The 25,789-nt window shown below is 32.9% G+C and overlaps 2 protein-coding genes across 4 annotated transcripts in view; one reads left to right on the forward strand and one right to left on the reverse strand.

Moving 5' to 3' along the window:
* The window catches only part of LOC145270179 (uncharacterized), a 179,457-nt gene that overhangs the window by 100,904 nt on the left and 52,764 nt on the right, over window positions 1–25,789 (reverse strand). The window lies entirely within an intron of this gene.
* LOC145270369 (uncharacterized) lies at window positions 768–23,902 on the forward strand. 3 transcript variants are annotated; one of them, XM_080126017.1, is made up of 3 exons: window positions 768–957; window positions 12,876–13,074; window positions 15,721–23,902. In XM_080126017.1, exon 3 carries the CDS (start codon window positions 15,790–15,792, stop codon window positions 17,116–17,118), a length of 1,329 nt encoding a protein of 442 aa, XP_079982143.1. In that variant the 5' UTR covers window positions 768–957; window positions 12,876–13,074; window positions 15,721–15,789; the 3' UTR covers window positions 17,119–23,902. The 3 variants fall into 3 exon arrangements, with proteins under 3 accessions (XP_079982143.1, XP_079982144.1, XP_079982145.1); XM_080126018.1 differs by having other exon boundaries at window positions 12,922–13,074; XM_080126019.1 differs by lacking the exon at window positions 12,876–13,074.

The following is a 25,789-nucleotide window of genomic DNA, read 5'->3' on the forward strand; positions in this document are numbered from 1 at the left end:
GCTGAATAAACATGTTACATTGAATAAAAACACAAAAAATATATCCAGTTTTGTAGAAAAGTAACTTATCTTGCCTTTGATAGCATTTATTTGTTATATATTTGTTTTTTGACAACTTTTTCGAATCTATGTATACAGTAATACAACCCCTTTGTTTATTATTTTGGTGCTTTTTAAAATATTAGGTACTCATGCAGAGAGTGATCCGTGCTGAAATAATAACGTTATTATTTAAAAAGCCATTCTTAACATGGGGAGGGGGTGTTTTGGACCTATTCTGTACTTTAACCTTACAATTGAATAAAAAAACATATCATACAACTTTAATTAAACGTGGAAATACGATTTAAAAAATAGCGCAGGCAGATCAGATCACTCTCTGCATTGGCACCAAATAGTATTTTCTAGTTTGATTTAAAGTTTTACGATGTCTGTTTTTATTAAATTGTTATGTGAAAGTACAGAATACGTACACAAAACACCATCGCGTCCCCATGTTAAGAATGGTTTTCAAAATAATAAGGTAATTATTTCAGCACGGATCAATAAGCGCACGCTCACGCATGAGTACCATTATTGTTTTTTGCTAAGTTTTTCAGTACGTTCACATGTGACCGCCTAAAAAAAATAAAATCTCAGTTTTTTTTTTAAGGAAGTGATTTTGTAGAGGGAGAATCTACAATAAAACCGAAGATTTAAAAAAAAAAACAAAAAAAAAACGGAGAATTCGCCATTGTTTTGTCAAGTAAAACCATGAGTTATCTCCCTTGACGACGCCATCTTTTTTTTTAGTTTCGAAAGGAAAACGAATTAAGTTACTCGAATTGAAAAGAAGTTGAATTCTTAAATGGTTTGAGTTTTTTTTTTTTAAATAATTTATCGTTTCCTTATTTTCTTCTTCAAAGAAAACACAGATCAGAGGTGTATATACAACATATGCATATATTTCAAAGAAACGTAAGTATAATTTCGTCGTAAGTTAATTTTGTTTTAAAAAAAAAAAATGATTTCAAACAATTGCTGTGTAGCAATTCGGAATCTTAACTCATTTTTTTAGAAAAAAAATGAAACTGGTTTTTATTACAATCCACAGAGGTATGAAAAAAGTAAAAAAAAAAAAAAAAAAAAAAAAACGTGCTAGTGCACTTAGTGATCCGCGCTATTTTTTAAATCGTATTTCCAAGTTTAATTAAAGTTTTATGATATGTTTTTTTTTTTTCAATTCATTTGTAAGGTTGAAGTATAGAATAGTTACAAAACACCTTCCCCATGTTAAGAATCGCTTTTTAAATAATAACAGGGTTTGTATTATTGTACACATAGATTCGAAAAAGTTGTCAAAAACAAATATATAACAAATAAACTGGATATATTTTTCGTGTTTTTATTCAATGTAACATGTTTATTCAGCTCGAAAACATACAGTGTTTACCGATTTATTGGAAAATTCAAGCTGGCGTCTGACTCCCTCTTTAACACGGTAAGTTTGGGAAAAGGTGTTATAAATAAAAAACTGGATAAAATACTGTTAAAAACTCGCTCAATATATGTTACCGTGACATAGCTTGACATATATTCGGCGGGTTTTTAATAGTATGTTTCTAGATTTTTATTTATAACACCTTTTCCCAAACTTACTGTGTTTAAGAGGGAGTGAGGCGCCATCTTGAATTTTCCAATACATCGGTAAACACTGTATATTTTTCGAGCTGAATAAACATGTTACATTGAATAAAAATACGAAAAATATATCCAGTTAGGTAGAAAAGTAACTTATCTTGCCTTTGATAACATTTATTTGTTATATATTTGTTTTTTGACAACTTTTTCGAATCTATGTGTACAGTAATACAAACCCCAAGTTACTTTTCGACCTGAATAAGTTTTTAGTGTAAAATGTTTATTCGGTTCGGAAAACAAGTAATGTTAATGCCGGTAAACAAGAAAAGATGGCCATGATGGCATTGAAGACTCGACAAAGACTTAAAAATAAGAAATAAAACAAAATGGTGGTAGAAACCCACCCAATAAACGTTACCGTTACAGTAATTGGGTGGGTTTCTATCACCATTTTTTTTAATTTCTTATTTTGAATTTTTTAATTCGTGCTATTATTTTTAACAGTATTTTTAAGTTTTACAATATCTTTCTTGAAATTAAATTGTTAGGTGAAAGTACAGAATAGTTACAAAACACTCTACCCCCATGTTAAGAATGGTTTTCTGAATAATGTTATTTTGTGGAAAAAAAAGACTATTTAGAGGGTAAAGTAGATTACCCAGTGATAGCGTAAGCTTCGAGGGGTTGCAAAGGATGCCCTATGCGCCCCCCCCCACCTACTGGGTCGAGTAACAAGTATTGTAGTACGGCGAGTAACTAAGTTGTGTCAACCGTTCACCAGTAAGTCATTAACTCTACTGACCACTAGTCAGAGACACAATTCTTTTATAACAGAAGAATTGTGCCTCCCACTACTCCTCCAAGTCTATAAGAGACTCATCCTCTCAACCAATCAGATTAGAATTCCGCCCTCGAGGCCGACGCCACCACGTAAGCAATGTTCTTTTTTCTTTTTTTTTTTCTTTTCTCACAATTTCTGTACAGTGCAATAAGTGCATGAATACCAAACTTCGTTACATTAAATGAAGGAGTTGGAAAAATCATTTTTTTTTTTTAGTAAAATAGTTACCTCCCTTAGAACAAAGAGTTCAGATTCCAAATTGCTGGATGTCATCCAGTTTTCATTTCTAATTTCAAATAGGAAAAAAAAATATTAAAAAATGAAGTCTTTTTCCTGATATTTATGCAGAATATTGACTGTGCAGAAACAATAATGTCATTACAAGGTGCCTTCAATAAGTTTCCAGACTTTTTCATATGAGCACTTTTATTGATAGTACACACATGAAACTTTAGTCCTCTTCGAAGTAATCTCCTCTGGCTGCAATGCACTTGTATCATTCAAACAACTTCTGGAAGGCCCAATGGAAGTTCTCTTGTGTGAACGTGTCAATAGCCCTTGTCGCAGCTTCTTTGATCTCTTCAATTGCCTCATAATAACAATCTGTAAGGTTTTCCTTAGGGAATAACCAAAAGTCACAGGGAGCAAGCTCTAGACAGTAGGGAGGGTGAGGAACTGCCTTGATGCTTATCTTGATCAAATAGTCTGTGACAAGAATGGAGTAGCCTTGGAACAAACTTCCCGCAAATCCTCCACATCTTCAGTTCCTCACGAATAATTATGTGTACAGTTCCCACACTGACATCAAACTGTGCACTTATAGTCGCTATAGATACACGACGGTCCTTATCCATGAAATTCTTTATTTGGCCAATCATCTCTGGTGTTCCGACTTCTTCACTCCTCTCACACCTCTCATCATTCCTCAGACTCCCTGCCTTCCATGAGTATCTTATGCCACTCTTTTTTTTTTTTTTTTTTTTTTTTTTTACACAATGATCACCACTTATCAAGGCCCGGAAGCCACTCAGGGATAAGGGTTATTGCAAGTACATTACGTTAGTGTGGAGATTTGATGAAGTGTTTACTAAAGGGGGCGGTTCATTAGGAATTTGTTAACATTGGACTTGAAGACATCCAAGTTGTAGTCCGGTGGGAAGCAGGCAGACGGAACAGAGTTCCACAGGCGTGAAAGAAGCTTTGTTCATGGAATCCGCGTTTTGATTTAGGCACAGATATAGAGTGGGGGAAATTTTTCACAGTGGATTCAGCTAGACGGGTGTTTTTCATGAAAGATTGGCGAGGGGGGACCAGAGATTGGAGTTCAGACGAGCACCTGCCATGGAAATAACGATAAAACAAGGATAGGCTCGCAACGTCTCTTCTGTGGGAGAGAGGTTGCAGGGTAGAGAAAAGAGCATCCCCCACTAAGCCACAAAGTCTATTTTGTACTCTGTCAAGGCAGGATAGACTGTTTTTAACAGCTCCTTTCCAGATATGGCAACAGTATTCCATCCTTGGACGTACTTGGCTTTTATATAGATAAAGAATTTCATCAAAAACTAATGCTCATATCATGCAAGATGGTCCTAAAGCAGTCTGAAGAATTCCATTTTTTTTTTCAAGTTTAAAACAATTTTATTGCATATCATTTTTCTAAAATTGTCCTCACGTCCAGATTCCATTTTTGAAATTCACCAGGTGTGACAATCAGGCTTTAGTAGGCTGTATTCCAATTCCTGCTATAAATGTTAATGACGGCCACTAAGGTTTTCCTTGAACTTAGGGAATGAGCAAAAGTCACAGGAAGCAAGGTAGAGTGAGGAATTGTTTTGATCCTCATCTCGGTCAAATAGTCTGTAATCTCCTCTGAACACCCTTGGGACAAACTTTGCGCAAATCTTCCGCATCATCAGTTCCTCACAAATAATTGTGTGTACAGTTCCCACACTGACATCAAACTGTGCACTTATTGTCTCTATAGGCACACAGCAATCCTTATCTATGAAATTCTTTATTTGGCCAATCAACTCTGGTGTTCTGACTTCCCTACTCCTCTCACACCTCTCATCATCCCTGACTTCCTTGAATCTCTTATGCCACTCAAAAACTGATACTCTATTCATGCAAGATGGTCCAAAAGCAGTCTGAAGCATTCCATACGTTTCTGTGGCATTTTTTTTCCAAGTTTAAAACAGAATTTTATTGCATATCATTCTTCTAAAGTGTCCTCACGTCCAGATTGCATTTTTGAAATTCAACAACTGTGACAATCGGGCTTTAGTAGGGTGTATTCCAATTCCTGCTGTAGCTGTTCATTTAAACCAGAAATAATAAAAATTGGTCAGCCATCTAATAAGATGTATAGCAATAACCTACTGAATTTTTAAGAGTCAACAACAATTTTAAATGCCTGTACAAAAAAGTCTGGAAATGTATTGAAGGCACCTCATATTTAGAAAGCCATTCTTAACATGGCGAGACGGCAGTTAACTATTCTGTACTTTCACCTAACAATTTAAGGGTAATCTTTATGATGTCTCCACTTCACTTCATTTTAAATTGGACCTATGGTATCTTTTGTTTATTTGGTGAAAGTACAAAATGTGTAGAAGAAAAGCCCCCTCCCCATATTAAGAATGGCTTTTCAAGTAATAATGTTGGGTGCTTATTTAGAATTACACTTACTAAAATATGAATTATAAAAATACAGAAAACTTGGTATTTATTAAAATCAGTATTTATGGCGGCAATCAAAAGTAAATAAAACACAAAAAATTCTGTATGTTGTATATACTCGTTACAGAACAAAGATGTCATATTCCAAAAATCACATAAATCAATCAAGCTGTTTTTTTAATTCAAAATTTATGATTTTTAGCGATTTTACTAGTAAAATGAATTGAACATAAGGCTGATTTTTTTACCTTAAAACTCCGAATTGAGTTTTCTCCCCTTATTTCATTGAATTTCATGCTTGACTCGATTTTTTTTCCGACTTAATTTGAGAATTGTTGCATCTATTTAATATTTGAATTTTGATCTATCTTATCTATATATTTATAAAAGTGAAATTGTCTGTGTATGTACATTTCCCTACCAAATTACTCTGTCAATTTTCAATCTACAGACTCCAGATTTGACATAACGGGTATTGAGATTTGGGAAAATCTTTTTAATCGGTTTTCGGACAGAAATTTGGCTGTCAAGGGGTTAAAATTCAACGATTTGACCTTGTAAACTCTACCAAACTCCTCCACCAGTTTAGGGGTTAAACACTTGAAATTTTAGATGTAGGTTCCTTGGACATAGATCAAACTTTTAATTTGTTTTGAGCTCAAGACAATAAATGTTAAGGGGATTAAAATTGGGTCAGAGTTAAAAAAATTTGACCTCTCAGCCAATTTTTGGTCTAAACATTTGAAATTGTACTTAAAGTGTATTCAGACAGAGGGCAAGCTTTTTAATCGTTTTTTGGCCAAAAATTTGGCTACCAAGGAGTCAAACTTCAAAAGATTTGACGTTTGCGGTCTCTAGCAAACTATTCAGCCAATTTTGGGTCTAAACATTTGAAAATTTACATATAGAGTATTCAGACATGCAGCAAGATTTTTAATCAGTTTTTGGGCGAAATTTTGGTCAAAGTTTACAGAGTTGACCTTTGCAGACTATACCAAACTCCTCAGCCAATTTTGGGTTTAAGCAATTGAAATTTTAGATGTAGGCTATCTGGACATGAGTCAAACTTTTTAATATATAAATATGCACATTAAGTTATGAACAGTACATAGGGCCCGTGAAAAGCCGTGCTGAACTGCTATTATTCTATGAACGTGAGAATGTGTGTAAGCACATTTCTCAACCTATATACTCAACTTTTTTATCTACAGACTTGAAATTTGGTATATAGGTTATTCAGACATCTGGAAAACTTTTTAATCAGTTTTCATCCAAAAAAGAAGAGCTTCTAAGAGGTTCAAATTGAAAAATTATGTGAGACTTGAATTTTTCTCTGTTTTTAAACTGTTTCACAATTGCACATGCATGTATGGTTCACATCACAGCTTCCTTATGTTAAGTATAAGTCAATTTGAAAACACTTTTTAAAGAACATGTCATGCTGGCCAAATGGTTACCGTGCTTGGTTCACTGTCTTTAGGTTTTCGTTTCAATCTCAGCATATTTTTTATATACAAGAAGTGAACTGTTTAAAAAAAAAAAAAACATGATACTCGTATGAATATGTCTTAGTTTTTTTTCATTTTCTACTTTATTTTTTTAAAGGAATTTAACATTATGTTTAATACCTACGTGGTCCTGGATATGACCTTAAACTATATCCGATGGTGAGGCCCCAGCTTGCAGGCCTTAGGGAGTGTGGAGCCACCCTTTAATTGCCATTGCTCCCAGGTCCACTCTGACCCGGAGTGGTAGTACCTGTTAGAGTCCCAACTATGGGTTAAATAGAATACGACTTAAAAAACAAATATACTATATTAAAAAATCGTTCTTCAAAGTCACCAGATTCGGCATTAAATAACCTGAAAAGGGTTGATATGCCGTAAAACAAAACAACTAACCAACCAACTAATACCTACGTTATTTCTATTTCTAATAAATAAAAATTCTGCGTTAATGTAAATATAATATTTATGCATATTTTATGATTGGGCAACGCCGGGCAGCCTGCGAGTATTTATAAAAGTGATCTTGTTGGTGTGTGAGTGCAAAAACTCTTTACCAAACTCCTCTCTGAATATTTGGTCTACAGATTTGAAATTTGGTATAAAGGGAATTTGAACTTGTAGCGCACTTCCGATTTGGATTGCATCTGGCAAAAATTGCTGCTAGGGGGTTAAAATTGAAAACAAAACAATTGATGTTGGCAGGATTAATGAGATAAAACATTATTCCTGCAAAATTAAACATTCATAGCTCAAAAATGGCTTAATTTTTAACCTTTTGTATCCATCTCTAGGTAGCTCAAATGGTAACGACTCTGGATAGAAAAATAACGATTTAGGCTGGAGTTTTAAATGTTCTGGTTTCAATTTCAGCAGATGGTACCCAACTCATATTTATTTTATAACTTTTGAAACTATTACTATATATTGGATAATAATAATCAAGTAGTTCCTTATGTCCAAATGGTGAGATATCTTGTTAGGGTGAATGTGAGTAAAAAAAAAATAAATAATAAATTCATAAACGTAAGAAGCAAGTCAGTTTTTTACATTTCGTCCAAAAAATATGGTAAAATTTGTTAAATTATCTAATTTTGCATCACGGTCCTGGATATGACCTTAAACTATATCTGATGGTGAGGCCCCAGCTTGCAGGCCCTAGGGAGTGTGGAGCCACCCTTTAATTGCCATTGCTCCCAGGTCCACTCTGACCTGGAGTGGTAGTACCTGTTAGGGTCCCAACTATGGGTTAAAAAACAAATATACTATATTAAAAAATTGTTCTTCAAAATCACCAGATTCGGCATTAAATAACCTGAAAAGGGTTGATATGTCGTAAAACAAAACAACCAACCTAATTTTGCATCACTCCACTCTAGCAATTAAAATAAATTAAACAGGTTTGTTTTACAACGGATAACAAAGAAAAAGTGGTCATAAAACAAACATACAGGGTGGCCCACTTAAAAAAAAAAGCCCAGAAAGACGTGTGGCATATAGCGCCATCTTGGTGGGAAAAGAATTGCATTTTGTCTTGTGGTGTCAGTTGGTCATTAAGAGAAAGCTGAGAGAGATCAAGTGGGCCACCCTTTCGGTTTGGATCGCATCGGGCAAAAATTGCTGCTAGGGGATCAAAATTGAAAACAAAACAGTTGATGTTTGTAGGATTAGTCGGATAAAACATTATTCCTGTAAAATTAAGCTAAAACATGGCTTAATTTTTAACCTTTTGTATCCATTTCTAGGTAGCTCAGACAGTAACGACTAAGGCTGGAATTCTAAATGTTCTGGTTTCGATTCCAGCAGATGGTACCCAACTCATATTTTTTTATAACTTTTGAAATTATTGGATAATAATCAGTAGAGAATTACCGCTATAATAATAATAATAAATAATAATAAATAATAATAATAATAATTAATAATAATAATAATAAATAATAATAATTAATAATAATAATAATAAATAATAATAATAATAAATAATAATTAATAATAAATAATAATAATAAATAATAATTAATAATAAATAATAAATAATAATTAATAATAATAATAAATAATAATTAATAATAATAATAAATAATAATAATAATAATAATAATAATAATGATAATAATAATAATAATGATAATAATAAAATAATAATAATGATAATAATAATAATAAGAATAATAATAATAAAAATAATAAAAATAATAATAATAATAATAATAAAATAATATAATAATAATAAAATAATATAATAATAATAATAAAAATAATAAAATAATATAATAATAATAATAATGATAATAATAATAATAATGAAAAAATAATATAATAATAAAATAATAAAAATAAAAATAATAATAATAATAATACTAATGATAATAAATCTGCATGAATTAAAATACAGGGTGTCACGCTTACAAGTAGCCCATAAAATGTCGTAGAGAGAAGAAACATTGAGGTTCGATTGTGAGCTAACGAGGAAAGAACGAAACACCTTTTTTGGAGGAATTTAAGTTCAGACTATCAAGAATGTCTAGGAACAAAAAAAATTCAATTTCCAATAGTGCCACATGTTTTTTTGGGTCGCCTTAGATTAATACCCAAATCTAGGCTTAAAAGTTCAATAATTCAGAAACAGTTCATTTTCAGAGGTTTTAAATGTGATTTTTGGATTCTTTGTGTGAAAAACATTGTCCATGCAAATTTTCAAGGTTCTACCGAGTCTAGAAATTGATTTATGCCAAAAACATAATTTCATAATTTTGCAAATATGCGCCTCGACGCGATATACATAAAATACCAAAATTGTGATATTTCTGGAATCGCTTAGAGTTAAAAGCTCAAATTTTCAGGAGTCCCTAGTTTTTATGATACCAACATATGGTGAGAGTTTGGAAAAAATCTGAGAGGTAAAGGTGTCAAAGATGTTTTTTCTGGATGATTTGAGATGGAATTACCTAAATAGGTCACAAATAAGTTAATAAAGCAAAAAAATAAATTGTTTTTTTACTAAAGTCTCAATATTTGTTCTTTGTTTTTTACTTGGCTCCCCACAAGGGCAGAGTTAGACACAAGAAAAACCTGATATTTAATATATATCTTAGTTTCCATAGATATCGGTATTGAGAAAGTAGCCATTTTATTATTATTATTTATTTTATTTTTCAAACATTTGAATATTTTGTTTAAATATTTAATAAATATTTATTAAGTAAATAAAGGGCAAGTAACTCTCTCAAAATATCCAGGCGAGTATAACAATTAAAAACCACAGAATCATGAAAAAAAAAAAAAATAAAGCAACAATAAATTAAAAAATTTTTTTGTTACTGATAAAATATGTCTACTTTCTTAAGATCAAAAAAATTTTTTTAAGGTTTATGACTTCTAATAATTTGGTTTTTAAAACGCAAATAGGTCACAAATAAGTTAACAAAGTAAAGAAAATTGTTTTTGACTAAAGCCTCAATATTTTTTTTTTTTTTTTTATTTGCCTCCCCACAAGGGCAGAGTTAGACACAAGGTCGGGTTTTAGTGTGAGGGAAACCAGCTACCTAAAAAAGGGCACTCTGGTTAGTAACAAAAATAAAAAAAATGTGTCAGTCATGAAGGATTTCTCATCCATTAACCGAGACCAAAAAATGAAGTGCCCCATAAGAAGATACTACACTTAGATTCTGAGATATTTTCATGTGTTTATGCATAATCATAAAAAAAACTCGGACAACACATTAATACGGTGGATTACTTTGCTCTCCCATTGTTTGGAAAAATAGACACAACTAGTCGATAAATTTTTGTAGCTATTGTGGGAGCTTCAATATAACCTAATAATAATAATGAAGCTACAAAATAAAAATATAGAAATCCAGAAAACAGCAATTCTTACTATTAAATTAATATTTGATATTCTAATATATGAAAGGTTGTATGTCGGTCTGTCTCCATATTTTCAAACTCTATCTCCTCTGAAACTAAAAGTTGCGGAGCGGCGCTAGGGGCCTCAAATAGTTGGATTTTTACAGACCGTTCTTTTATGGGTCTTTAACCATTAAAATAGTTTTTAAGGGGTCAAAATTGAAAAAAAAATCGTTATACATTTTGTACATTCATCTTAGTTTATTTTTAATTTTCAACCAGTTCATAGTGGTAACGTCACCAGCTTTGAATGCTACAGTTTTGCTTTCGGTTCTAACTGATGGCATCACTCAATTTCTCTCTCTCTCTCTCTCTCATGCTTTCTCTCTCTAGAAACTTATTTCCCTTTTATGAATTTTAAATGAGAACAAAATATAATTTGTAACGTGTATGTAAACTTTGAAAGTGATCTCTCTCTCTCTCTCTCTCTCTCTCTCTCTCTCTCTCTCTATCACTCTTTCAATCACTCTCTCTATCTATCCATCTATCTATCACCATCACTTTCTCTCTCTGTCACACATACTTTCTTTCTTTCACTCCCTGCATGAAAACTTATTTAAACCACTATCAATAATTCCCCCCACTCTTTATCTGTGTCTAAACCTAAAGGTAAATTCCATGAACAAAGCTTCTTTCTTAGAACTGCATGCTTGTCGAACTCTCTTTTGTTTTCCAGCTTTCCAGCTGATTACAAAATGGTTGTCTTCAAGTCCAACGTAAACAAGTTTTTGATGAACCGTCCCCCTAAGTAATCCAATTTACAAAATTTCCACTAATAACGATTAGTACACTATAATCCCATTGACTATTGTATACCCATTAACCCTTATCCTCGAGTGGTCTCCAGGGCTTGATAAGTGGTGATTCCTGTGTGAAAAAAAAAAGTTCCTAAATTATTAATATTTTCTTTTTATATAAAACAAGTTTTTTGTTAAAAACAGTTTAAAAATTTTGTTTTCTGAAAATTTTACTTTTTTCATGTTTACCTACTTCCTATGGAAGAGTTAAAATCTCAGATTTGGAGTAAATGAGCTTTTGTGGCGGAAGACTTGGATTGGATCGAGCACTCATAGTTGTAAGGAGCTACTATTTGGGACCAGATTTGCAGGCATAGGGAGTTGGGCAGCAGGATGTCTTTTCACATTATACTTTCACGAAAAACACCCGTCCAGCTGAATCCACTGTGAAAAATTTCCCTCACTCTTTATCTGTGCCTAAATCAAAACGTAGATTCCATGAACAAAGCTTCTTTCTTAGAATTGTACGCCTGTGGAACTCTGTTCCATCTGTCTGCTTTCCACCTGACTACAACTTGGATGGCTTCAAGTCCAACGTTAACAAGTTCCTAATGAACCCCCCCCCCCCTTAAGTAAACACTTCATCAAATCTCCACACTAACGTACTGTACTTGCAATAACCCTTATCCCTGAGTGGCTTCCGGGCCTTGATAAGTGGTGACTACCGTGTAAAAAAAAAAAAAAAAATTTTCATTACTATCAATTACTATATTGTCCTTTTGACTGCTGTACACTCTTTAACCCTTCTCCTTGAGTGGCCTCTCGGACTTGATAAGTGGCGACGCCTTTGTAAAAAAAAAAAACATTATTATTAAGTCAGTGTGGTTATTTCCCTTTTTACATAGCCCCCCCCCAAATATTCACCGACTTTTCCCTCTAGTAAATGACAATCACTTGTGTGATTATCCTTTGCTGATTAAACGAATAAAATGAAACTCAATATCATTTGCAGATTATTGATGGCGCCACCTGTTGGCTAGTATGGTCACTGATTTCTTGGTTGATAACTTAAATTTTTCTGGGTCCTGGATATGACCTTAAACTATATCCGATGGTGAGGCCCCAGCTTGTGGACTTTGGGGAATGTGGAGCTACTCTGTTCCGTCTGCCTGCTTTCCACCTGACTACAACTTGGATGGCTTCAAGTCCAATGTTAACAAGTTCCTAATGAACCGCCCTCTCCACACTAACGTACTGTACTTGCAATAACCCTTATCCTTGAGTGACTTCCAGGCCATGATAAGTGGTGACCACTGTCTAAAAAAAAACAAAAAACTTCTGCATGTCATTACAGTCAGCAACAAGAGGGATCTGGAAGGGAATTTCAAAGTCTAGCAGTTTGAGGGAATAAGTTATTTGAGTAGACAGCTTTACTGCATCTAGGGATCTCTACAATGTAGGGGTGGGATTTTGCTGTTTATCTGGTTTGTTGGGCGTATTTACTACTTAATCTCAGTCTTCCACGAAAAAAAAGAATATTTTAAGAGAATTGGCTTCATGTTTATCTCTTCTATTTTACAGATTGACAACTTCATCAAACAAAAAATAACGTCCTGTCTACTTTCAGATAATTGCTGACTCGTTTCAAAGTATGCCAGCGTTTTTTTAAACAAAAATGCACGAGCAGCCCTCTGGAGAACAATCATTTTCTTTTAAAGTTTCTGAATCTACATTTTCTCAGCAATCCATTTTTTTTTCGTGGGTGAAAAATTAATTTAAGGTAAGAAAAAAATGATCTTTTTTTTTTAAAATGTTTTCACTGTTGTTTTCCCTAAAAGCCAGAAAGCTTTTTATTCTAATAGTTTCTTCCCTCGAACAGCTAGACTTTGGAATTCCTTTTCTGCTGGCTGCTTCCCTAGCTGTACTGATATGCAGAAGTTTAAATGTAACAAACAATTATCTTGTTAATCTTTCCTAGACATACCCCCAAATAGTAACCACTTACGTCCAAGTGGCGATATGCTTTGTGAGGGGTGAACATGGGTAAAAAAAAATGCTTTCACTTTAAACTAAAAAAAAGCTAAATATCTCACTGATTGAAAAATGTTTTACAAAGGAAGTAAAATGAATTAGTATTAGACAATTCCTACAAAGCTTTAATAAAATTAAAATTCAAAGCAAGGAAAAACAATCATTGTAAGGTAAGTTTTATGAATATTATTTTCTTTTGGATTAACAAACAACAGATAGCAAAAAATTTTTTTGATCTTTTTTTTTGTTTTTTAAATGATTTTTTCTTTTTATATTGACGTTTTGTTCAAATCCAAATATTAAGTTTATATGATATATGTGTAGGTGGGTATGTATATATGTATGCTCCTACATATATTTCTATGTGTGTGTGCCTGTGTGTGTGCATGTGTACATGTACATGAATGTATATGTATGCGTGTGTGATTGTGTGTGAGTGTGTGCTATACATAGGGAAAGAAAGTCTTTAAAAAGAACCCTAAAAAAAAACACAAAAACCTTCACCAAATGGACCAAAAGCCCCTCTTTGAATATAACTTTGACCGGACACTTTGAACACTTACAGTTGGAGTCAGAATGTCTGAGACCACACATCACTCTGAAAAACACATTTAGTATCAGCGGAGGTAAAAATAACTCTACAAACTCCCATTTTAAAGAAAAACTTTTTACGAAAACATCTGAAGAGAGCACATCCTAAGCTCGAAACGCGTTATAAAAATATTTTAAAATAAAAATATGATGAAAACCTTTAAAAAAAACCCACAATTGTTGATGGCTACACTCTTTTAAATATACATTTTTTTCTCTCGTTGGAACTACACAACCATCACTTTAAATATATATATATATATATATATATATATATATATATATATATATAAAATAAAAGTTACAATAAGTTTACTAAGGTAATCAAAATGGCAAACTTAAAATATATTATAAATATTAAAGAGTTAATATTTACAAGTAAAATAAACTCAGCCAGATATAAAAAGCTCAATTTTAAATTCGACCGTTTTGGATTTTACCATTTTTGGATTTTTACCCTTCACCGGACTATCCATTCATGTGAAATCTTTTTATTATTTTTCTTTTGCCTCCTGTTCCCCTTATCTCACCCTTTTTTTTAACCAAGTAAGATCTTTGACTTACTTGTAGTTTCATTAAATACTTTTGTATGCAAAATCCGATCCTGCATTTTGCTAATTCCTGCCCTCTGATGAGAAGGAGAGTATTTCTTCGAAACTCCGCGGATTAAGGACTATCCACTTATCTTGTGTTTCCTTTTTTAAAATTAAATATGTTTTTAACTCTTTTTCAAGATGTCTTTTAACATATTTTATTAATCATTTGTTCATATATATATATATATATATATATATGAATATCAAAATCATAAAGAGGAAAACTTTTATAATTCATAATTAAAAGCGTTTTAAAATAAAGTAAAAGAAGCGAAGAAGAGAAGAAAAAAGGGAGGAGTTAGAATTAGGGTCAGCTGACGATCGGTTTCTTCACTTAAAGCTGTATTGAATGATTTAAAAAAAGGGAATCGAAAATATGTACAATTAAAAATAAAATTGTGTTGTGTTCCATTATGTGTGTGTGTGGGGGGAGGAAAGTGCTTAAAATAAAGCGACGCTATATTACTCAAAGATCCTAGAGGTTAATCACACTGAAACCCAAGAGGCATTCCCTCTGTTTACAGAGAGAAGGCCTTCTCAACTGAACGTGAACAAGTCCAAGATGTTTAAATGGAATAATGATTGAGCACAGCTCAGGATTGAAAATGAGTTTGTGCTAAAGTTTGCTGCACCTGACGGGTTTTTAAGGAGATGGTCAGTGATTGACGACCCCTATGTGATCATAATTGCATTATTTAAGTTCTCTAACACTCAAAGAATCATGAAATATATATATATATATATATAAAATAAAAGTTACAATAACTTTACTAAGGTAATCAAAATGGTAAACTTAAAATATATTATAAATATTAAAGAGTTAATATTTACAAGTAAAATAAACTCAGCCAGATGTAAAAAGCTCAATAAAACCGAAAAGGAAATAGAGCTTATAATATGAACAAATGATTAATAAAACATGTTAAAAGACATCTTGAAAAAGAGTTAAAAACATATTTAATTTTAAAAAAGGAAGCACAAGATAAGTGGATAGTCCTTAATCCTCGGAGTTTCGAAGAAATACTCTCCTTCTCATCAGAGGGCAGGAATTAGCAATATATATATATATATATGACTACTTCATTTAATCACATAAATTAATATACAAAAGTATAAATTTATGCATAAACTTTAAGTATTTACTTCAACAGTGCTCAATTTTTGAAACATTTTTTTTGTTTATATGATGTGTTTTTTTTAATTTGCAGACTCACAACTTTGTTGAGCCAAAGATAAAGCTTGGATAATTTTGAAATATTTGAATATTTAAGACAAAAATGCAGCAGCAGCAGCAGCAGGTCACCGAAGAAGAATCAATTTCTTCCAAAGAATCTGAATCCACATCCCCTCAACAACCCGTTCCGACAAAAAAATCTGTGGTGAAAAAGCTGCACACTTGCGAATTCTGCGGGGCAACATTTCCGAAGAATTCTCGCCTGAAAAACCATCTTCGGACTCACACAGGTGAGAAACCATATTCTTGCGATCTCTGCGATACGTCATTCTCGCAAAAGTATCACCTGACAAGCCACATGAGAGTTCACAGTGGCGAAAAGCCGTATTCATGCGAGGTCTGTCAGGCTGCGTTCTCACAAATCTCTAATCTCAAAAAACATGTTCGAAGTCATACAGGCGAAAGACCGTATTCTTGCACGGTTTGTGGGTCAGCGTTCTCAGACAGAGGTCACCTGAAAAACCATTTGCTAATCCATTCTGGACAGAAACCATATTCGTGCAGCGTTTGTGGTTCGGCGTTTGCTGTTAATTCATACCTGACGGAACACATGAGAATTCACACTGGTGAGCGTCCTTACGCTTGCAACGTCTGCGATGCAAGATTCTCGGCACATTCCGTTTTAAAGAAACATATGAGAACTCACACTGGTGAGAAACCCTACGCTTGCGAGATTTGTTCAGCGAGGTTCTCACAGAACGGGAGCTTAAAAAAACATCTGCGGATACACTCGGGCGTTAAACCATATTCATGCGAAGTCTGCGATGCAGCTTTCTCGCAGATGTCGAATCTAAAAAAACACATCCGCAGTCACACAGGCGAGCGGCCATATTCTTGCAACGTCTGCGGTTCATCGTTCGCTGAGAATTATCATCTGAAAACGCACATGTTGACGCACAGCGGCGAGCGTCCATACTCTTGCAGTGTCTGCGGGTCGTCATTTGCAGTTAATGCACGTCTGACTCAACACATGCGCATACACACGGGTGAGAAACCATATTCTTGTGAAATCTGCTCGTCGGCATTTGCAGTGCATTCGAGCTTGACAAAACACATGCGGATACACACTGGGGAGAAACCATATTCTTGTGAAATGTGTGATGCTGCATTCACACAAAACGGAAGTCTAAAAAAACACATCAGAACACACACTGGTGAGAAACCATATTCTTGCATGGTTTGCGGTAATTCATTTTCAGAGAATTCCAGTCTAAAAAGACACATGAAAATGCATACAGTCTCGGTTGGAATGTCTGAGGTAGCGGGTGAATTTTTGGCATCCAATATGATGCCCCGTCCCAAACTAGAACAAAATGATGAAGAAATTGATGAGAAAATTGAGGAAAACCAAGAAATATTGGATGCTCAGTAAAGAGTACTACACACTATTGTCATGGCTTTCATTTCTCTTTACATGGGGTTGACAGGACACTTGGTATGACTCCTGTTTTATTAAAACCTGACCAAATATTTGAAATACCATATTTGAAATTGAAATAAAATTTTCTTTGACTAATGACTCTTACAAGAAACGATTCTACTACTATTAAAACATGATCAAATATTTACAGCTTTGGTTGAAATTTCTGAAATAGCGAGTGAATGTCTGATATCCAATATGATGCCCCATCCCCAGCTAAATTAACATCATGAGAAAATTGAAAAAAATAAAGCGATTTTAGATACTTACTAAAAAGACACTATCTGTTTGTGTCTTTTGTTTCTTTTTACAGGACATTTGGAATGATTCCTCTTTTATTAAAACCTGACCAAATATTTACAATACAATAATATTCGAAATTGAAATAAGATTTTATTTGAATACTGACTTTTACAAGGAATGGTGCATGTTCTCCTTGTGATGATAAACTGACTTTATCATTAAAACCTGACCAAATATTTACAATACAATAATGTTCGAAATTGAAAGGAATGTTGCACCTTTTCTTTGTGATGATAAACTGACTTTATCATTAAAACCTGACCAAATATTTACAATACAATAATGTTTGAAATTGAAAGGAATGGTGCACCTTTTCTTTGTGATGATAAACTGACTTTATCATTAAAACCTGACCAAATATTTACAATACAATAATGTTCGAAATTGAAAGGAATGGTGCACCTTTTCTTTGTGATGATAAACTAACTTTATCATTAAAACCTGACCAAATATTTACAATACAATAATGTTCGAAATTGAAAGGAATGGTGCACCTTTTCTTTGTGATGATAAACTGACTTTATCATTAAAACCTGACCAAATATTTACAATACAATAATGTTCGAAATTGAAAGGAATGGTGCACCTTTTCTTTGTGATGATAAACTAACTTTATCATTAAAACCTGACCAAATATTTACAATACAATAATGTTCGAAATTGAAAGGAATGGTGCACCTTTTCTTTGTGATGATAAACTGACTTTATCATTAAAACCTGACCAAATATTTACAATACAATAATGTTCGAAATTGAAAGGAATGGTGCACCTTTTCTTTGTGATGATAAACTAACTTTATCATTAAAACCTGACCAAATATTTACAATACAATAATGTTCGAAATTGAAAGGAATGGTGCACCTTTTCTTTGTGATGATAAACTGACTTTATCATTAAAACCTGACCAAATATTTACAATACAATAATGTTCAAAATTGAAAGGAATGATGCACCTTTTCTTTGTGATGATAAACTGACTTTATCATTAAAACCTGACCAAATATTTACAATACAATAATGTTCGAAATTGAAAGGAATGGTGCACCTTTTCTTTGTGATGATAAACTAACTTTATCATTAAAACCTGACCAAATATTTACAATACAATAATGTTCGAAATTGAAAGGAATGGTGCACCTTTTCTTTGTGATGATAAACTGACTTTATCATTAAAACCTGACCAAATATTTACAATACAATAATGTTCGAAATTGAAAGGAATGGTGCACCTTTTCTTTGTGATGATAAACTAACTTTATCATTAAAACCTGACCAAATATTTACAATACAATAATGTTCGAAATTGAAAGGAATGGTGCACCTTTTCTTTGTGATGAAAAATTAACTTTATCATTAAAACCTGACCAAATATTTACAATACAATAATGTTCGAAATTGAAAGGAATGGTGCACCTTTTCTTTGTGATGATAAACTGACTTTTTCATTAAAACCTGACCAAATATTTACAATACAATAATGTTCGAAATTGAAAGGAATGGTGCACCTTTTCTTTGTGATGATAAACTGACTTTATCATTAAAACCTGACCAAATATTTACAATACAATAATGTTCGAAATTGAAAGGAATGGTGCACCTTTTCTTTGTGATGATAAACTGACTTTATCATTAAAACCTGACCAAATATTTACAATACAATAATGTTCAAAATTGAAAGGAATGGTGCACCTTTTCTTTGTGATGATAAACTGACTTTATCATTAAAACCTGACCAAATATTTAAAATATTTGAAGTTAATACAAGATTTTTTTTTAAACACTAGCTTATGCAAAGAAACGCTACACCTTCTCCTAGTGACAGTACCACAGAGAATTTCAGTTTGACGTTGGTATGTCAGCTGCTCCATCCTCAGAATCAAATGATAAGAAAATTGAAAAAAAACAAAGAGAGGCATTGTATACTCTCGTGTCTAAATTTCTCTTTATATGAGGTTCCCAGGACCTGTGATGTATCTTGGATAAATGTCTGTCTCATCACCATCTAAAAAAAGATAAGAAAATTAAAGAAAACAATGAGATATTTGATGATCAGTAGTGAGTACTTGAATGCCGACTCGACACGATCAGTTTGTGTCTTTGATTTCTCTTTACATGCGGTTGATAGGACACTTGGCATGATTTCTATTTCTGACCAAATACCATAATATTTGAAATTAAAATAAGATTTTATTTGAATGGTACCACAGGTAAGAACAATGCATTTTCAGAGAAAACAAGACATAAAAATGCATAAAATTTGTAAGATGGGGAAAAATGGTGAAAGAAGATTATGTCTTTGGTTTTCTTATACATTGTTTTGTTTTTTTTTGCAACACTTGACATGATTCTCATACCTTCTTGTATTCAGATCTTTCTTTATATGAGGTTGCCAGGACATGTGACGTATTTTGGAATGTATGAGAGAGATGGTGAATGTCTATCCCATCACTAGCTAAAAAAGATAAGAAAATAACACGATGTTTACTAAAAAGAGACGTCTTTCCTTTCTTTTAACAGGACACTTGGAATGATTGGGGTTATTTTTAACTTGACCAAATATTTACGATACAATAATATTCAAAATGATGAAAAAATTGAAGAAAACAAAGCGATATTACATGCTTACTAAAGAGACACAATCTGCGTGTGTTTTTCATTTTTCTGTTTACAGGACACTTGAAATGATTCCTTTTTTTTAACTTGACCAAATATTTACAATATAATATATTCAAAGTTGAAATAAGATTTTATTTAAATACTGAACCGTGCACTTTTTCTTTGTGATGATAAACTGATTTTATCATTAAAACCTACAGTCTCAGTTGGAATGTCTAAAATAGCAGGTAAATTTTTGGCATCCAGTATGATGCCCCGTCCCCGGCTAGAACAAAACTGAAAAAATTGAAGAAAACAATTGGATGCTAGTACTTGAATGCCTACTAGACACTCTCGTCTTGTGTATGAGATAGCGGGTGAATTTCTGACATCCAGTATCATGCTTCATCCCTAGCTGAGAACAAAATGATGAGAGAATTGAAGAAAACAAAGAGGTATTGGATACTGTAGAGAGTACTTGAATGCCGACAAAGACATCTTGTTGCCAGCAAACTTGGTACGATTTCCCCTTTTATTAAAAACTGACTGAACTAAAGAGACACTATCGTCTTGTGCCTGAGATAGCGAGTGAATTTCTGACATCCAGTATGATGCCTCATCCTCAGTTACAACAAAATGTTGAGAAAATTGAAGAAAACAGACATACTAGACACTATCTTCTTGGGTTTTTTTTTTTGTTTCTCTTTATATATGGTTGACTGGACACTTGGTACGATTCCTCTTTTCTTAAAACCTGACCAAATATTTAAAATACCATAATATTCAAAATTGAAATAAGATTTGATTTGAATACTGGCTCTTGCAACAAATGGCGCACCTTTGTCTATTGATGCTAAACTGGTTGTAAAAAAGTAAAAAACAAATCTTGAAATACTGACTCTTGCAATGTAGACTGAATGCTGGCAGAAATTTAAATGTAATGTGACCAAACATGAAACTGCATGTGGTCTCTGTTGGAATGTCTGACACCCAGTAATAAGAAAGTTGAAGAAAACGAAAAGATATTAGATGTTCAGTAAAGAATCGTCTTGTCTTGTGTTGATAGCAGAGAAATTTTATTGCATGGTTTTTCATTAATTCTAGTCTCAAAAGTCTTGATTGGAATTTCTGAAATCGCAAATGAAGTAAAGAGACACTATCCTCTTGTGTATGAGATAGCGGGTGAATAATGAAACACTATCCTCTTGTTATTTCCGTTTCTCTTTACATGCTCTCGACAGGACACTTGGTATGATTCCTCTTTTGTTAAAACCTAACTAAATATTTAAAATACCATAACATTCAAAACTGAAATAAGATTTTATTTGAATAATGACTCTTACAATGAATGGCACACCTAATATTGATGCTAAACTGGTTGTAAAAAGTAAATAAAAAACAAATCTTGAAATGTAAACTTAATGCTGGCAGAAATTTAAATGTAATGTGACCAAACATCTCTATACTCAAATCCAGACATCAAAGCAAATACAATCAGGTGGCAATAAGAGATATTCAATCCTCTTTGTCTTTGGGTTCACTTTACATGTGGTTGACAGGACACTTGGTATGATTTCTATTTCATTAAAAACTGACAAATAACATAATATTCGAAATTAAAATAAGATTTATTTGAATACTGACTCTTACAAGGAATGGTGCACCTTCTTCTAGTGATGATAGCACATGTAAGAACGATGCATTTACAGAGAATTTCAGTTTGTCTGGAATGTCTACGAGGTCCCTAGTTAGAACAAAACAGAAAATTGAAAAGAAAGACTTCGGGTACTTAGTAGATAGAATACTGATTTGTAAATATAATATTGCATCTTTGTGCGATGGTAAAAAAAAAAAAGAGTAAAATAAAAACCAGACTCTTGCAACGTAGACTGAATGTTGGCAGAAGTTTAGCATTTACGGATTTGCATTGATGGATCATCACGATCTTATACTTAATCATAAGGTTGAACGATAAAAGTGTCACCCTAAAGAAAACAACACCACAGCTTTATTTTAAAACTTTTATTGAAAAAATACATTCAGGTCACTTGAATATTTAGTAGAGATATTCAATGTAGCCGTCTTCAGCCTCAGTCATCACCTTGATATGGGTTCAGAACTGAGAGAAATAAATAAAAAAAAACATGGAAGAAAAAAGAGTAAAATCAAAAACTTAACTATTGCACATCGTTTGATATATGAGATAGCAGGTGAAATTCTGACATCCAGTATCATGCTCCATCCCCGGCTATAACAAAATCAGAAATTTGAAGAGAGCATTGTCGAAAACAAAGAGATATTCTTCTATTGATGCTAAACTAGTTGTAAATCAAAAAAACAAATCTTGAAATACTGACTCTTGCAATGTAGACTTAATGCTGAAATTTAAATGTAATGTGACCAAACATCTCTTTACTCAAATCCAGATGTCAAATCGTGCGATGGTAAAACAAAGAGTGAAATAAAAACCAGACTCTTGCAAAATAGACGGAATGCTGGCAAAAATTGACCATTTATGGATTCATGTTGACGGATCATCACTAACTTATACTTAGTGATGTTCGTTCAACGTTATAATTATCTCACACTTAATTGTAATATTAAATAACACTACAGTTTTATTTTAAAACTTTTATTGAAAAAATCAATTTCTTGATTATGTAGTAGAGCTATTTAATGTAGCCGTCTTCAGCCTTAATCATCGCCTCGATATGGATCCAGAACTGGGAGCATGTCTTTTCCACAAGCGACGGTAATAAGACTGGCTTTGGTGTTGTGGGAGGTCATGTTTGTGATGTTCTTGATGTATGACCAAATAAAGTAGGAGGTGGCAATGAGTAAATGGTACAAAGTCGTAGTGCTCCTTAAGCCAAGCCTGTGTTTCTTTGTAGATGTGGGCCTGTGCAGAGTCCTGCTGCCACACCCGGAGCAGCCACTTGATTGCACTAGGATCAGCACATTCAGGTACACTTTAGCGTTGACTTTCCAATATGAGGTGGCATGATGTGGCCCTCACTTGAAAGCACACGAAAGATCATGACTTTGACCAGAAACTTTGTTTTCGTCATCCTGAACATGTCCCTGTTACTCATGGCAATCTAGCGATACATTTTGAGGGTGCTGGCAATGGTCCTGTTGTCATAAGTTGGATCAGTAGAGAGCATGAGTTGTACAGCGGCGCATCTCCGATCTCACTAGTTGAACATTGTGTCACTTTCAGACATGATAGAAGACTCGTATTGCTCTTGGGATTTGTACACCACTGGTCAACTAGTAAATGGAAATGGAATCATACTGTCTTTTCTAGGGTGACAATCTTATTCCTTCCTGTATGTGATGAAACATGCAAAGTCTTACCCAAACGATGCAGCAAAATGTTGGGTAATGTTAACAGAATAGTAATTAGAAAACGATAAAAATGTGTTGTGGTAGAATGCAGGATTGGCTTCGTTAAAGATAACTATTAAACATTGTTAAATTAAGGAAAGCTATAAAAAAATTGTGCTTAATTTCCAATTCCAAAATCAAGTCCTTTAATATTTTTCAAACTTAATTTTCCATTGCTTGTACTGATGACAAATCTTCATTGTTTTGAAACTATTTGTAAAACTAAACTTTATGGATCATAATAACATCCAAATAAGTTGTATTTTTTTTTATTTTTGTAAAATAAACAAAATAAAACTTGAAGCTTCATGAAAATTCGCTTGGCAACATCTAGAAGAATACAGTTTATTTACAAAGTATCAAAATAGTTGTTTAAAATTAAAGATATATTTTGTCAAGAAAAATAATATCAAACATTATTGCTAATTAAATAAAAATAGAATTTCAAAAGTGTTTTTTAATCTTTATTTATTTTATAGGTTTATGATTTTGTTTGGTAGGTTTTTGTCTGCTCACTCCCAAGTCCAACAAAAACAAATTCCTGATGAACCGCCCCCTTAAGTAAGACACTTTATCAAATCTCAACACTAACGTATTGTACACGCAATAACCCTTATCCCCGAGTGGCTTCTGGGCCTTGATAAGTGGTGACCACCTTGTAAAAAAAAAAAACAGTTAAATTAAGGAATTTAAAAAGTGTTTTTTAATCTTTATTTCATAGGTTTATGCTTTTGTCCGGTAGGTTTTTGTCTACTCACTCCCAAGATTAGGGCAAATGCTCTATGGAATATGATCAAGTCACACATTAATAACCGAATTTGAAATTCCTGAGCGACACCAAGGATGCCTGAAAAAATGGGAGGGGGGGAATTAAACCCTTTCCATCTCGCTCATTTTTTTAAAAAATAAATTTCAACTCACATCATTTGAAAACTGACAGCATCAGCAGAAAACAATTCAACATCAACATGACATGAATCGCAAGTCAAACATTTATCTCAATTCAAATCAATTTAAAAATTAAATTAATATCCAATGTGGAGAGAAACACATTCAAATATTGACCTTGATGCTATTAACAGCCTTCACCTTGAACCGCCATCTTTTTTTTTACACTTTTCAAGGTCGTCAACCTACAACGATTTGACCTTCACCTTAGATTTTTTTTTTTTTCATAAAATACGCATTGCTTTAAATCTCCGTTTATTATTATTATTTTTACGTCTACAGATTTTGAACCGAACTTTGTTTTTTTTTTCCAATTTAGTCATGTACAAATGATCCACGTGGGATCCTAATTCGAAAAATGCAATTATATTACGCTAGTAACTTACGACCCCAATTTCAAGGTAGAATTAAATTATTATCTAACGCAATTTCAAATGTAAGAATTCCAATTTTTTTTTTTTTTACTTTGTTGGGAACAGGATGGTCTGCTGTGTGATAGACGATCCCCGTCCCCATGTGTGTAATGGTGGATGTATTTAATGGTAGAGGAATTGAAAAGACAAAAGGTCGCATAATGAAGATGAAAATATACCGTTATATATCAGTGAAAGAAATGCAATTGATTTACATAAATATACATGAAGAAATGATAGAAGGAATGAGAGTTCGTTAGAATAAGAATAATTTTTCCCACTCTTTATCCGTGCCTAAATCAAAACGTAGATTCCATGAACAAAGCTTCTTTCTTAGAACTGCACGGCTGTGGAACTCTCTGCCACTTGCCTGCCCCCCCCCCTCCGAATTCAACTTGGATGTCTTCAAGTCCAACACAAACAAATTCCTGATGAACCGCCCCCTTAAGTAAGACACCTTATCAAATCTCCGATACTTACTACGATACTATCCCACTGATTAGTGTACACACAATAACCCTTATCCCTGAGTGGCTCCTGGGCCTTGATAAGTGGTGAGCCCCATGTAAAAAAAAAAAAAAATTTCAAGGTCGAATTAAATTATTATCTAACACAATTTCAAATGTAAGAATTCCAAATTTTTTTATTACTTTTTTATGAGTGCAAAATATCGTTAAACAAACTTATCAATGTCTTATTAGTTTTAGCGGCATTAACGAAATAAATTACTTTTCTGATTTAACGAAACAGAAAAAAATATTTTATCTTTTCCTTTTTTTGAGTTAACAAACTACGGTTTCTAAGAATTACGTTAAAACTTATCAGCAATAATTTGCTCAAATTATGGAATAAAAAAAACCCAGAAATCTGATTGTCTTAAATCAAGAACTTGCACAAATTATATAAAAACTAATTGTAACGTTTTGCAAAAAAAAAAAGAATTTCGTTTACAAAAAAAAGCATTGACAAACATTAC

This window comes from Euprymna scolopes, chromosome 46 (genome assembly GCF_053919585.1).
Source record: "Euprymna scolopes isolate OS-2025 chromosome 46, ASM5391958v1, whole genome shotgun sequence".
Taxonomy (NCBI): Eukaryota; Metazoa; Mollusca; class Cephalopoda; order Sepiida; family Sepiolidae; genus Euprymna; species Euprymna scolopes.

What these genes read in the sequence shown, in the direction of transcription:
- LOC145270369 (XM_080126017.1), top strand. Translation starts at nt 15,790, where the DNA reads ATGCAGCAGCAGCAGCAGCAGGTCACCGAAGAAGAATCAATTTCTTCC.